At 42.5% G+C, this 14,608-nt stretch overlaps 1 protein-coding gene across 13 annotated transcripts in view; it reads right to left on the reverse strand.

Moving 5' to 3' along the window:
* The window catches only part of LOC100437960 (DNA-binding protein RFX8), a 103,071-nt gene that overhangs the window by 75,722 nt on the left and 12,741 nt on the right, over positions 1-14,608 (reverse strand). For 4 of the 13 annotated variants that reach the window (XM_054547295.2, XM_054547291.2, XM_054547296.2 and 1 more), the window contains exon 1: positions 597-1,186. Coding sequence is in view for 6 of the 13 variants with exons in the window: in XM_054547288.2 (XP_054403263.1) it covers positions 218-536 (319 nt within the window). In the remaining 7 variants the exon portion in view is untranslated. Of the gene's footprint in view, positions 1-217; positions 1,187-13,487; positions 13,610-14,608 lie in introns of those variants that run through there. The other 9 variants (XM_054547294.2, XM_054547292.2, XM_054547293.2 and 6 more) reach the window with 6 other exon arrangements.

The following is a 14,608-nucleotide window of genomic DNA, read 5'->3' on the forward strand; positions in this document are numbered from 1 at the left end:
GCCCCATCGCCGATTCGGGCCCGGGGCTTTTACGCGTGTGCGTGCATGGGAGGCCCCTCCGCCTGCGGCGGGCGAGCATCAGAAAGCGCTGGGCCTGGGGCCGCTCCTCACACCCGGCTTTGACCCGGCGTCCCGAGGGCAGCCGTAGCGGGAACCACGCTTCCCCTCCCCGGCCCCACCTCCTCCATCCGAGCGTCCCAGGCGCCTGGCAGCTCACCACTGGATGACGCCGCTGTGTGGGCCCCGGCTACCCCCGCCGCTGGACGGCGAGGCAGGCACCCCCTCCGCCATGGCTCGGCCCCGGACCTGCAGCACCGAGGCAGGCAGCGAGCGGCGGCCGTGGGCGGTGCTGGGTTGCACCGGTCCTGCCACCGCCGCTCCTCGGTGTTTACTTTAGAAAGGGGCGGGGGGCGCGGGGCCGGAGCCCACTCCTCCAGACCCGAGCCCGGGGGCGCGGAAGGCGCGCGGCGAGTACGGGAGGCCACAGCTCCCCAACCCCCGCGCCCCGCCGAGGATGTGCGGACCCCGCCCTGCATCCTGCGGTGTAGGCTGGAGCCGCCTCCCGCTGGCACCCAGCGCCCTTCCCACCTGCTTACCAATCAAACAGGGACGCGAACAAGCAGCACCAACTTACACCTTTTCCAATCTGGTCGCGGTGTTGAATCCATGGGGGTCCTTGACTTGCTTGGGCGTTGGAGTTATTCAGGCAGTTTTCAAAAATATTGATACCACGGCTGCCGCTCCCCCTCCCAGCCCCGCCCCGCCCCAAGAGGTTCTGATGAATTGGTCTGGGCGAGGGCAGCCTGGGCCAACCGGCTTTTTCAGGGCCCTGGGGTCATGCTAATGTGCCCGCCGTTGCTGAAAACCGCTGGACTTAGGAGTTTTGAAAAATCTCGGAGCTCAGAATTTCTGGCAGGCAGGCGCATCTGGACTTCTAGGAGGCTGGTCCCAGGTGACTCCAGTGTGCTGCTCCAGGTGAGCAGTGCCACCTCAACGTGAGTCCCCATATCTGTAGCCAGGCCCTGCCAGTCCTTGCCCTCAAGAGCCATTTATGTCAGTGTCATTGCTGTGTGACATGGAGCTGCTGGCCATCTCCAAATTCATTTCCTTTGTGGGGAACTGTGTGGTTGTTGTGAGTATTAAGCGACATTTACTTGGAAGGCTGTGGCATAGTCAGAGTTCAGTCATGCAGCCGTTACTGTGGCTGCTAACTGCTTCAGAGTCTCCGGGTAAGGATTTCTCAATCTAGATCAAAAACACATTTGCCGACTTAACAACAACAAAAACCAAACCGCCCAGTTTAAAAATGGGCAAAGGACTTGAATAGACATTTATCCAAGATAGCATTCCATTGTATAGATATACCATAATTTGTTATTCATTAGTCTTCTGTTGATGGTCATTTGGGTTGTGTCCAGTTTTGAGCTATTATGAATGAAGCTGCTATCTATGAACATTGCTGTTTTCCCCTGATACTGTTTTAAAAATCCATTTTCTATTCTCTTGCTTTTTTCTCCCTTGTTTATTTTCATTCTTTCTTTTTCTTTTTTCTTTTTTTTTTGAGACAGAGTCTTGCTCTGTCACCCAGGCTGGAGTGCAGTGGCACAATCTCAGCTCACTGCAAGCTCCAACTCCCGGGTTCATGCCATTCCCCTGCCTCAGCCTCCCAAGTAGCTGGGACTACAGGCGCCCCGCCACCACGCCCGGCTAATTTTTTGTATTTTTAGTAGAGATGGGGTTTCACCATGTTAGCCAGGATGGTCTCGATCTCCTGCCCTTGTGATCCGCCCACCTCGGCCTCCCAAAGTGCTGGGATTACAGGCATGAGCCACCATGCCCAGCCCCCTTGTTTATTTTCTTAAAATCCTGATGACTCTACCATAGACACCAAGTGACCTGGAGCTGAGGCCCATTCCCTGGTAGAATAATCATACAGATGAGAGCCTCTGTGTTCAAACCTACCACACAAACCAAGAAAACATCAATAATTGATATGACCTTGTTGTATTTATCAAGAGTTGTGATGAACTTGGTAGTTAAAATGTGAAGGCAGTACCTTGGTAGTAACTACCACAACATTCTTTCTAAGCAATGTTACAGAAACAATTTCCCCTATACACACACACAGATGTCTCACTCACCCATTTATGAACCCATGGTGTTATAAATAAAAGAGGTGAGCCGGGCGTGGTGGCTCATGCCTGTAACCCCAGCACTTTTGGAGGCCAAGGTGAGCAGATCACTTGAGGTCAGGAGTTCGAGACCAGCCTGACCAAACATGGCGAAACCCCATCACTACTAAAAATACAAAAATTAGCTGAGTGTGATGGTGCGCACCTGTAATCCCAGCTACTTAGGAGGCTGAGGCAGGGAGAATCGCTTGAACCCAGGAGGTGGAGGTTGTAGTGAGACGAAATCATGCCATTGCACTCCAGCCTGGGCAACAGAGTGAGACTCTGTCTCACAAAAAAAATAAATAAATAAATATAAAAAATAAAAGGGGTAAAAGATGAAAGTTACATTTCTTTCTTCTTCCTCCATTTGCAACAAACTAGGAGTCAAAGACATTAAGAAACTAGTAACAAGGAGAAATTTGGCCCGGAATCAGTCCTCATTCCATATGCCACTTCAGTCTTCCTCTCCATCCCCCCAGCTCCAGCCCAGTCGGTGCTCTACGGATTGCGAATGCTCCATAAGTTCTGAAGACTGACCGCCTCTGTGATGTGGCCGCCATCCATCCTTCAGTCACTCACATCCAAGGTGACTTTTCTTGTCATCCAACATCCATGTTTAAAGACCTTTCCTCATTACCAGGACTTCTGATCCACTTAGGAAGGCCTCTAGAGGGATATATAGTTAAATATGGTAGATGGAATTATGTATTTACCGCCATTCCCTCCAAAAGCTTCACTCAAATAACAGATATGAGACTTAAAAGAAAGAAAGAAAGGACACAGAGCAAGATAGAAAATGACAGCAATGACATTTGGGAGCCTAGAAATCATGAGTTTGTGCTAATGGATTTAGCACCCTTGAGAAAGCCAAAATCTAAACTGGCAGAGGAAGAAATTCAGAAGTAGGCTGGTTTGTACAGCAGAAAGTCAGAAAGACTCAAGAACTAGAGGTACTAGGTGACTTTAAAAGTAGGGGTCCAAGTGAGACTAAAAATAAGTATATTGGTTAAAAGTCACTCTCAGAATCCATTACACCTGAATTTCCCCTCTGTGGTTAAGCAACCAGGCAACTGCCCCAGGCCACACTGGGAAGAAGACCCCAGGTTCACTCTCTGGAGAGGCAGGGCCAGAGGGATTCCAGCCCCGCAGGAACAGTGGGAAATGGGTGTTCCCATACTGAAAACAGGGGATTAAGTGTGACACTTGAGAGAGTGACAGCTCTCATCCCTTCTTCAATCTGACTCCAAGAACACAGGCAGCCAGGCTAATATCTCCCAAGAGGAGACAGGGAACTTCCTCCCTTGTAGAAATAACCTGACTTTCAGCCTGCAGAGCTTTGAGAAAGTGGACTACTGTTGCTTAAGCCCCCCCGAGTCGTGGTACCTTGTTATATAGCAGCCGTGAAAGACTGACAAAACCATCTTCCTTAAGAAGAACAGGAGGCCAGGTGCGGTGGCTCATGCCTGTAATCTCAGCACTTTGGGGGGCTGAGGTGGGCGGATCACGAGGTCAGGAGATCGAGACCATCCTGGCTAACATGGTGAAGCCTCGTCTCTACTGAAAATATAAAAAATTAGTCGGGCGTGGTGGCAGGCGCTTGTAGTCCCAGCTACTTGGGAGGCTGAGGCAGGAGAATGGCATGAACCCGGGAGGCGGAGCTTGCAGTGAGCCGAGATCACGCCACTGCACTCCAGCCTGGGTGACAGAGTGAGACACTGTCTCAAAAAAAAAAAAAAAAAAAGAAAAGAAAAAGAAAAAAGAAGAACAGGAATAGGTCTGGACCTGGTGGCTCATGCCTGTAATCCCAGCACTTTGGAAGACCAAGGCGAGAAGATCACTTGAGGTCAGGAGTTGGAGACTGGCCTGGCCAACAAGGTGAAACCCTGTCTCCACTAAAAATACAAAAAAATTATCTGAGCGTGGTGGTGTATAATTGTCATCCAGCTACTTGAGAGGCTGAGGCAGTAGAATCGCTTGAACGCGGGAGGCAGAGGTTGCAGTGAGCCTAGATCGCACCACTGCACTCCAGCCTGGGTGACACAGCCAGATTCTGTCTCAAAAAAAAAAAAAAAAAAAAAAAAAAGAGAAATAACCTGCCTGAGAGAAAACACCTACCATTTACATTTGGGGATTTCCCAGTGAAACAGCCCAGCCAGAGAACTGTAAGTGAAGTGCACCAACCAATAAGCCTCACCTACCCTCACAGAATTTCCACTCTTAATGACAAATGGATAGCCAAGGATCACCAGACATTTGAGAAATGCTTCTAACATGAACCACAAAGATTAAAAGGAAGCTGGTGAGGGGGAGAGAAATAGGCAAAGAGCAAAAACAAACAAACAAAAAAACCAATAGAATTAACATCCTTAAAGAGCTAAGGATAGATATTGCACCCATGAGACAAGAACAAGAGGTTATAGACAAAATTTTTGACAAGAGGGCTCTTAGGAATTAAAAATGTGAGAGCAGATATGTAGAAGTCAATAAAAGGATTAGAAAATAACATCAGGAAATATCACAAACATAGAACAATAACCGAGAAAAAAGGATGAAACAAGATTTTTAAAATATTAGCAAATGACCAGGTGTGGTCGCTAATGCCCATAATTCCAGCACTTTGGGAGGCCAAGGTGGGCAGATTGCTTGAGCTCAGGTGTTCAAGACCAGCCTGGGCAACATGGCAAAACCCCATCTCTACTAAAAATACAAAAATTAGCCTGCTGTGGTGGCGCATGCCCATCTTCCCAGCTACTCAGGAGGCTGAGGCCAGAGGATCACTTAAGCTCAGGAGGCAGAAGTTGCAGTGAGACGAGATTGCATCACTGCACTCCAGCCTGGTGACAGAGTGACCCTGTCTCAAAAAAATAAAAAAATAATAAACAAACAGCCAATAAGTTCAGATAGTCCAATATCTGGAAGGGACTTCAAGAATGAATAAACGGAGAAAAGTGGGGAAAAGAAATGAAGCAAACCATCATAAGAGACAACTTCTGGAATGGAAGGATGTGAGTTTGTAGATGGAGAGGGTTCACCAAGCACCCAGAGCTAGGGAGGAATGACAATTCAGGGGTCACAGGAAATCTCAGAACACCAAGGACACAGAAAATCTCAACAGCTTCCAATAAGTTAAAGAAAGAAAAAAAAAAAAAAAAGACACAGTCAAAGCCTTGGGGAAAGACTGGGAATCAGAGTGGGTCAGACTCCTTGTCAGTGACCACCAGAAGACAAGGATTATACATCTTCAAATTCTAGGGGAAATGGCTTCAAACTAAAATTCTACATCTAAGCAACCACCATCAGTCTAGGGTGAGGGTAGAATAAAATCTCAAAAAACTTTACCTTCCTGTCCCCATTTTTCTTTTAAGGACAGATATACTCCACTACATGAGGGAATGCTTGAAGCAGAGGCAGGCCCAGGGTCCAGGCATGGGAAGGCATTGCCCATGCTGGAGGCTAGGGCTGTCCTGCAGTGACAGTGACCTGCAGGCCTGGAGTGCTATTGAATTGAAACCGACCCAATAGTCCCATAGACAGATTTTTTGTTTGTTTGTTTTGTTTCGGATAAACATAGGAATTGACCCTTCTGATGCTAAAGCTTGAAATTTGTATTTGTTTTATCTAAGTTCCTTCCCTGGGAAAAGACCCTCAGACCTCTCAAAAAACAGTATCAAAGAACTGCAACTCACCAGATCATTGCATCAGCCAATGAGATGCCAGACCCCTCATTCATCACAATTGTTTCCTTACCCTTCCCTAGTTCCTGTTTTCCTACACATTGTTACTTTTCTTCCCTGCTATGTAAACCCCTAATTTTAGTCCATCAGGGAGGTGGATTTGAGACTGATCTCCCATCTCCTAGGCTGCAGCACCCAGTTAAAGCCTTCTTCCTTGGAAATAATCACTCAGTGATTGGTGTTCTGTTCGGTGAGCAGCAGGACCTAGATGGAACCCCTGGTATTTCCATAGCAGAATCAGTCTGAAACAAGAGGACAGAGGGTTACAGGAGGGGTGGCCCCAAGGGAGAAAAAAAAATTGATAAATTACCTCCTATGTTTGAATGTATGGAGAAGCAATTTACATTTTAGGAGAGTTATAAGAATGAAAATAAATTAGCAATTGGCACATAAAAATCTAAAAAGAAAAATTATCTTAGGAAAGCAAAAAAGAAAAAAAGTGTGGTATGAGAAAGAAAATGTAGTTAATTATATAGTATACCACATGGCTAAGCTTTGAATAGTATTTCCACAGTCATAGTAATATAAATACTGGTAACAATCGACCAAAGTATTTTTTATTTTATTTATTTTGGGAGGGAAATTGTAGTGTATGAGAGCCAATTATTCTCTTCTGCAGAAGGAAGACAAAGGGTAGTATTAAAGTAGAAAAATAAAGAAATAGCAGCATAAGCAAGTTATTTAAAAATAGGAAGGCAAAAATCAAAATAAACAGCTGAACTAATTGAAATTGGTGTTGCCTGTAGTGGGAATGGGGAGTAGAAAACTGGCACAGGAGCTGCTGCTCTTGTTACAAGCTTGTAAAATAATTTCACTTATTAATGTATCTGTCACTCTAAGAATTAGGATTTTCTAAAGAAAAGAAAAAAATAGGCTTGAGAGTATTTTTTTTTTTTTTTTTTTTGAGACAGAGCCTTGCTCTGTCGCCTAGGCTGGAGTGCAATGGCGTGAGAGCAACAGCTCACTGCAGCTCTACCTCCTGGGTTCAAGTGATTCATGTGCCTCAGCCTCCTGAGTAGCTGGGACTATAGATGCACACCACCAGGCCCAGCTAATTTTTGTATTTTTGGTAGAGACATAGTTTCAAGATGTTGGCCAGGCTGGTCTCGAACTCCTGGCCTCAAGCGATCCGCCTGCCTCAGCCTCCCAAAGCGCTGGGATTATAGGCGTGAGCTGCCATGCCCAGTGGCTTGTGGACATCTTTTGGTGTCTGGAGACATGAGCACATTGAATAATGTGGGATCTTAAGCATATCCAAACCCCTGTCCTGCTGGATGCAGCCACCCACAAGTCCCCAGAGTAGTCTAAGCCTCCTCAAGGACTCCAGTCTGCGTCTGGTTCCTCCTTCCAAGTTGTTGTAGAGTCATTAACCAGAAAGACTGATTTCTCTTTGGTGGTTTATCCCCAGTAGCCAGAACACAGTATAGATGCAGTGCTATCTTTTTTAGCATGTGAAAGAAATGCATAGGTTGCCAGGCTAATTAACTAAATGTTATATTTAACTGGGAAGATAACATAGCCCTAGTATTTGGATTTATCAAAACAAATTCCAGATGGCACACAAGCCCCAGAGAGAGGGGCCATCTGGTAAGAAAAAGCACGGCTCATTTTTTATAAAGGTGAAAGGTAGTAAATGTCAACACTTTCTTTTTTTTTTGAGGTGGAGTCTTGCTCTGTCACCCAGGCTGGAGTGCAGTGGCATGATCTTGGCTCACTGCGACCTCTGCCTCCTGAGTTCAAGTGATTTTCCTGCCTCAGCCTCCTGAGTAGCTGGGATTATAGGCACCTGTCAGCACACCTGACTAATTTTTGTATTTTTAGTAGAGATGGGGTTTCACCATGTTGGCCAGGCTGGTCTTGAACTCCTGACCTCAGGTGATCCACCCACCTTGGCCTTTCAAAGTGCTGGGATTACAGGCGTGAGCCACCACGCTCGACCGTAAATGCCAAAACTTTCTATGCTGAAAATATATCTAGCTGTTGCTCTCCTGGAGGAGCAATCCTCAGCCTCATATCTTTGCTAATTCAAATACCTGCGACATTATGCTCTTTCAAATAACTGAGTGATTAAGTATGGTGAGTATAAGTGATTAACACTTGGTGAGTATTGTAAGGTTTCAGCATATACCTGTTAAATATATTTTGTACAGTGACAGCTGCAGGCATTAATAACACCATTTAACAGACTCTACAATTACACAAATTCTTTGAGTATATAAACCAATAAAAACTGAAAATATTTTTTTCCAAAATGATTTAAGATGTTGCTGCCATTTTTTTATTTAGCTCAGCAGTGGTATTTTTGGTGTGTTTTCTGTTTGACAGGATGTTTCTTGCACATACTTTCTTCTCTCCGTATTCCCACTGTTCCTCTGAAACTAATCATTCCCTGCCTGTATTTATTCACCAGTTTCCCACTCCCCTCCACCTGGCCCCACTTGCACACAACTGCCAGCTTAATCTTCTTTAAACATTGCACTGTTTATATAACTTCCCAGCTCAAAAAACAGTCAATACCTCTCTGATGTCCAGAAGATAATGTGCAGGCTTCTGCTCACAGACACCCCAACCTCATCACCCAACTCCCTCAGTGTGAGTCCCCCACACCCCAGGGCTGCAGCCAGGCTATCATCCCAAGAACTGGAGCTCTGTGCCCAACCTCAGTGCTTTGGCTGGGACCAGATCCTCTCTCTGCTGGGCCCTAACAGCCTTCTCCTTAAGGAGTCTGGGCCCTGCTCCGTCTATCTTGAGCCGAATCCAAGATGATTCAGCATGAAGATGGGAACTGTGCCCACAGAGAGGCTTCTTGCTCGAGCCCACCTCCACGTCTGTTTCCAGGGGGGAGGTCATTAGCCCAGATTTTATGTGATGGGAACAGTTGGCTATCCTTGGTGGTAAGCACAATAATAATGTCCCCTTACCCTACAATGTCTACAGCCTAATACCCAGAACCTGTGAATTTGTTACATTACATGGCAAAAGAGACTTTGTGATTAAGTTAAGGATCTTGAGATGGGGAGATGATACTGGATTAGCCCAGTAGACCCAATGTGAACATAAGGGTCCTTATCAGAGCGAGGCAGGAGGGTCAGACTCAGAGAAGGCGATGTGAGGACAGAAGCAGAGGTCAGAGAGAAAGGGAGATTTTGAAGATGCTAAGGGCTGGCTTTGAAGATGGAGGAGGGGGCTATAAGCAGAAGAATGCAGGCAGCCTCTGGAAACTGCAAGAAATGGATTCTCCCCCGCCCTCCAAAGGAGCCAGCCCTGCCAACACCTAACTTTAGCCTGACTCATAAGACTAACTGATATGTCTGACGTCCAGAACTGTAAGACAAGAAATTTGTGTTGTTTTAAGCCACGAAATTTGTAGTAATTTGTTCCAGCATCACTAGGAAAATACTACACTCCCTTTGCAGACTCTCCTGGTTCCAGTCCTAGTAATCCTGGCCTGCACTCTGATGTATCTATTACCAGGCTTTCAAGCTGAGACCGATAAAGGCTAAAACCTGCGCAGTCCAATACATTCACCACCAGTCACATGCAACTATTTATAATTAAACTTAAACCAGCCATAATGGCTCACACCCGTAATCCCAGCACTTTGGAAGGCCGAGGTGGGAGGATTGCTTAAGCCCAGGAATTTGAGACCAGCCTGGACAACACAGTGAGACCGAGTCTCCACAAATAAAAAAAATAATAGGGTGTGGTGGTGTGTACCTGTGGTCCCGGCTACTCAGGAGGCTGAAGTGGGAGCATTGTTTGAGCCTGGAAGGTCGAGGCTGCAATGAGCCATGATCTTGCCACTGCACTCCAGCCTGGGTGATAGAGCAAGACTCCATCTCAAAATAATTTAATTAACTAACTAATTGGTGTAGTTAAATTAAAATAAAACATTCAGTTCCTCTGTTATGCTAGCCATATTTTCGGTGTTTAATAGCCACATGTGGGTAGTTGTTACCAAACTGGATAGTGAAGGCAGAATAATTCCATAACCACCAAGAAAGCGAAGGAAGAACCATCGGAGGTTACAAAAATAGTCTAAGCAGGATAAAAATTAGAGGTAGGATAAAGTGTCTATTCTCAGGCAGTATCACTGACATTTATGAATTTACCAATTTGAAAGCTAAATGCTTAAACCCCCCATCTGGAATCAGAATGATTGTGCTGACAGAAGTTCACTGTTCTGTCTCAGTTGTTACAGAGGTGTTTATATTAACTGTAGTCTCTGGGTAATACAGATATTCATTAGTTAGCCTAATTATCACATTCCTCTGGAACCATTTTCACAATCTGCTATAGAGAAAGTATGAATATTAAAACATTTTTTAAAAGTGGAGACTATATAAAGAGAAGGCTATTTCTTCATACTTGGGCACAGACAGTAACAATACCATTAGTTTTTAATATTTCTGAAGAAGAGGAAAGACTCCTAAAGATACCTCAAAATGCTATGAAAACTGACTGGCACATAGTAGGTGCTCGAAAAACACTTACTGAAAGACTGAATTGCTTTAGAGGAATCAACAGTACTTTATTTGTGTTAGCAATGTAATTTGCAATAACTTTCCTAAAGAATAAGTGTTGGAGAATATCAAGCAAACATCACTATATATAAGATAATCTCATGGTAAACCCTGATAATAGGCAGTTAGAAAACTGGTACATCTTCCCTGAAACTTTGGTTTACATGATTAACATGCAAATTCCACTGTTAACAGACAGAAGCCACAAAAAGCTAAACCTGCTTTCATTTTTCAGATTAGCATAAGATTAGGTATATATTATATAAGCAAATCTGTGATAAAATTATCTTAACACCCTTGATAAAAGATGCTCAATGAAGAATTCTTTTCCTCAGCCTAATACTCCTACTACCCAATTTCTTTATCACAGGAGTTGAAAACTTCTTGTTCACAATAATCTATTTATTTTGCCAATACTTCTAATGTCTATTTAAAGTATTATAGTGATGAACAAAATATGACAAATTGAAGACAGAATTGCAAAGATAAGTTGCATATTCTTTTTCAGTTAGCAACTATTTGGGTGTTTTCTTCTAGAAAAAAAAATGCTTATGATTGGATACCTGGGTTGGAAAGTTGTGTTTTTGTTTGTTTTCTTAGAGAAACATCCTAGCCAAGAAGGCCTTAGGAGACACAGAACACTGGATGAGCAGATAGACATTAATTGTTCTTAAAAATGCAAAATATAAAAGCAACATAAAAGGCGAAGCTCTAAGGTACATAAAGCAAAGTTACCAAGCCTTTAGAAATGTCTATTTTTTATTTTCTAATCTGCATTTATCTCAAGGATCAACATATTAGAAGTTTCAACAAAGAAATACATTGCTGTCTGGTACAGCGTTAGCGCTGCTAACAGCCTCACTTTTCCCAGAGTTCCGCCTCTTTGGACAGTTTCCTGCAGCATCTTGTTGTGCCTTTCTAGAAGTGTATCATGTTCAGATTGCAATGTTTGAAGTTCAGATACATTAACCTGTAAGTTATTTTGGCTATTTTGTAATTTCATTTTTAGCTGGTCAATCAGCATTTCCAGATGTTCCCTAAAACAGAAATACAGTTTTACAATTTTTTGAAAAAGGTGAATTTGATTTTGTGGTTTTAAATATAGTTTAACCGTTTAACCTTTCAATGCCATACACTTGGATGATTCTAAAGGAAATATAATAGTCTGAAGAATTCAAGACTAGGATTAAATATAATACAAAAGATACTATAGCCAGATTTAAAATCTTAGGCACTACAGATTTACAAAAAATTTCTCCAAAATTTAGAATTTCATATTGAAAAAGGGGCATCAAAATAGCCTATTTTATGTTACAGGACTATGTCAGTTAAAGAAAAAACCTCACACTACTTTTTTTTTTGAGACGGAGTCTGGCTCTGTTGCCCAGGCTGGAGTGCAGTGGCGCAATCTCGGCTCACTGCAACTTCCGCCTCCCAGGTTCAAGTGATCCTCCTGCCTCATCCTCCTGAGTAGCTAGGACTACAGTCGCCCACCACCACACTCAGCTAATTTTTTATTTTTAGTAGAGACAGCATTTCACCATGTTGGTCAGGTTGGTCTTGAACTCCTGACCTCAGGTGATCCGCCAGCCTTGGATTCCCAAAGTGCTGGGATTACAGGTGTGAACTGCCATGCCTGGCGCACTCACACAGTTCTTAAATTGTTGTTATAAGAATGGTATGTCAGACCAAGTTACAGTGAAAGATAATCCCTGAAGAAAAGCAGGTCTTTTTAGACTTGGAAAAAACACTAGGTGGAAATAGTTAAAATCCTGATTCTGCCACAATGAGTACAATACACTATTAGTTTCTCTTTTTTAAAAATGTATATTATAAGAAAGTAGAAGGAACACAAAACATTTACATTCATATAATGTGAACTCAAAATTTAGGCATGGTCAAAAATGGCTCTTGAAAATGGTGACATTTATATTTATGAAATGTATCAGTATCTAATTTCCCCTTTATTTAATGAGCTACTGGAAAGAAAATACCATGTCTCAATCTACAGTCTCTATATTTAATAGATTCCTAAATGAAAGTAATAGAAACATAAACATACAAAAATTTCAGAATAATTAGTCTTGTTTAGAACAGTAAGAGCCAGATGTAAAACTGCTTTGAATACTGAACCGCTCAACACAGATGCCATGGAATGCCCTATCTCTCTCTCACTCCCAGTACAAACAGGATCTGTATGCTAGTTTTAAAGCAGCATAAACAATATACCATTCAAATAGAACTGAAATGGTCATAAATAAGAAAAGTTTAATTCTAGACCAAAATTCAGTAATAAATTTAAAATTTTTGAAATAAGTGAAATATTTTAAAGCAACTTCTGTTTAACCTAAATTAATGGCAAATAAGTACACTTAGCATTTTAATTTTTACTTCTAAATTTTCAAAACTGGAAAAACAAATCATAATGTAATTTTAATGCTTGTATTTTCTACCATGACAAGATCTTATTAAGACAAGATTGAACTGTGAGCCTATTATCTCATATCCTGGCTTCACTGTGCACTTTAACATCTAATTTTAGAGTTTGCAACAGTGTCCTTTGTAATGAAGTTTCCCTGTTACTGTTTGCAGACACAGTGAAGCCAAGAAATTCTGTTCTCTTTGGTAACAATATACATAATTTCACAGTTAAAAATCATAATAGGATTTTAGGCTGGGTGCTGTGGCTCACGTCTGTAATCCCAGCACTCTGAGAGGCTGAGGCGGGTGGATCATCCGAGGTCAGGAGTTTGAGACCAGCCTGGCCAACATGGTGAAACCCCGTCTCTAATAAAAATACAAAAATTAGCTGGGCATGATGGTGTACGCCTGTAATCCTAGCTACTCAGGAGGCTGAAGCAGGAGAATCACTTGAACCCAGGAAGCGGAGGTGGCAGTGAGCTGAGATTGCACCACTGCACTCCCGCTTGGGCAACGAGAGCGAAACTCTGTCTCAAAAAAAAAAAAAAAAAAAAATCATAATAGGATTTTCAATCTACTTGGTGAAGAACCTGCATTGTGGGAGGAAAACTCTGCATATTTAATTTAGACTTTACCTTTCTTGTTTAGCGCCCTCAGTTTCAGCCTGAGACACAGATTTATTTTTCTGTTGTTTTAGAACGTTATGAACTTGGACTTTGTAGCTCTCGAATTCAGAGGTTATAGTAGCTTGTTCTGCCTGTAACATTTAAAAGAGAGAAACGTTTTCTATTGTAACAGGGTCCTTCTATTTTCTTTCAGAGATTAACAAATTGAGATAAAAACCTGTTTTTGAAAATGAGAAAGATAGCTGACATTCTTTTTGGTTTCTTGATTAACCTTGCTAAAAAGCATACTTCTGTTGGCTTTACACTTAAAAAATTTTAACTGATACATAATTGTACATATTTATGGGGTGCATGTGATATTTTGATGGATGCATACAATGTGTAATAAGCAAATCAGGGTAATTAGGATATCCATTGCCTCCAACATTTATCAGGTCTTCATGTTGGGAGGTCTTACACTTTTTAAAGGCCTCTCAATAATATATATTTTCTGATAAGAGATCCATTTCTACCATGTCTTCTACCCTGGTAGATTAATTTACTAACCATACATTTTATAGTGACACTATGTACTTTTGGAACTTTATAAACATTTTCTCTTATGATATCTCCTCTTTTTATAAATTTGAGAAAAATTAACTCAAAGAAATTAAGTTATTTGAACTTCAGTTTTCAAAACAGGGTGGTTAAGTGTTAAGTTCTAGGTCATCCACTTTCTTGAAGTGATCTGTAAACTCCCACAACAGCGTTGCCATGATTGCTTAAATAAGAGCTGCATCTAACACAACCACTGCACTGTGTCTGTTTTGGATGATGACAAGAAAGTAGGCCCCCCACAGCCATGCTATTAAAATGTTATTTATAATCATTTAGCCCTAAGAACTGTAACACTTTTCTAATAAAAAAAGCTTTTATAAATAAGTGACACATAAATTGCAAAACAAGGTTGAAATGGAAAAAACATCATGTTTTTCCTTTTGGCAAAAAAAGTGATCCAAGTTACGATTAGGGTTGGCATGGGATTGCGGTTAGACCCAGATTAACTGAACAGGTCTTAATCTAATAAGTGCTCTTAACAGCAAAATAGTAAAAAGGGAGAGCACAGCCCTGGAGTAAACCAATGACTAGCT

This window comes from Pongo abelii, chromosome 12 (genome assembly GCF_028885655.2).
Source record: "Pongo abelii isolate AG06213 chromosome 12, NHGRI_mPonAbe1-v2.0_pri, whole genome shotgun sequence".
Taxonomy (NCBI): Eukaryota; Metazoa; Chordata; class Mammalia; order Primates; family Hominidae; genus Pongo; species Pongo abelii.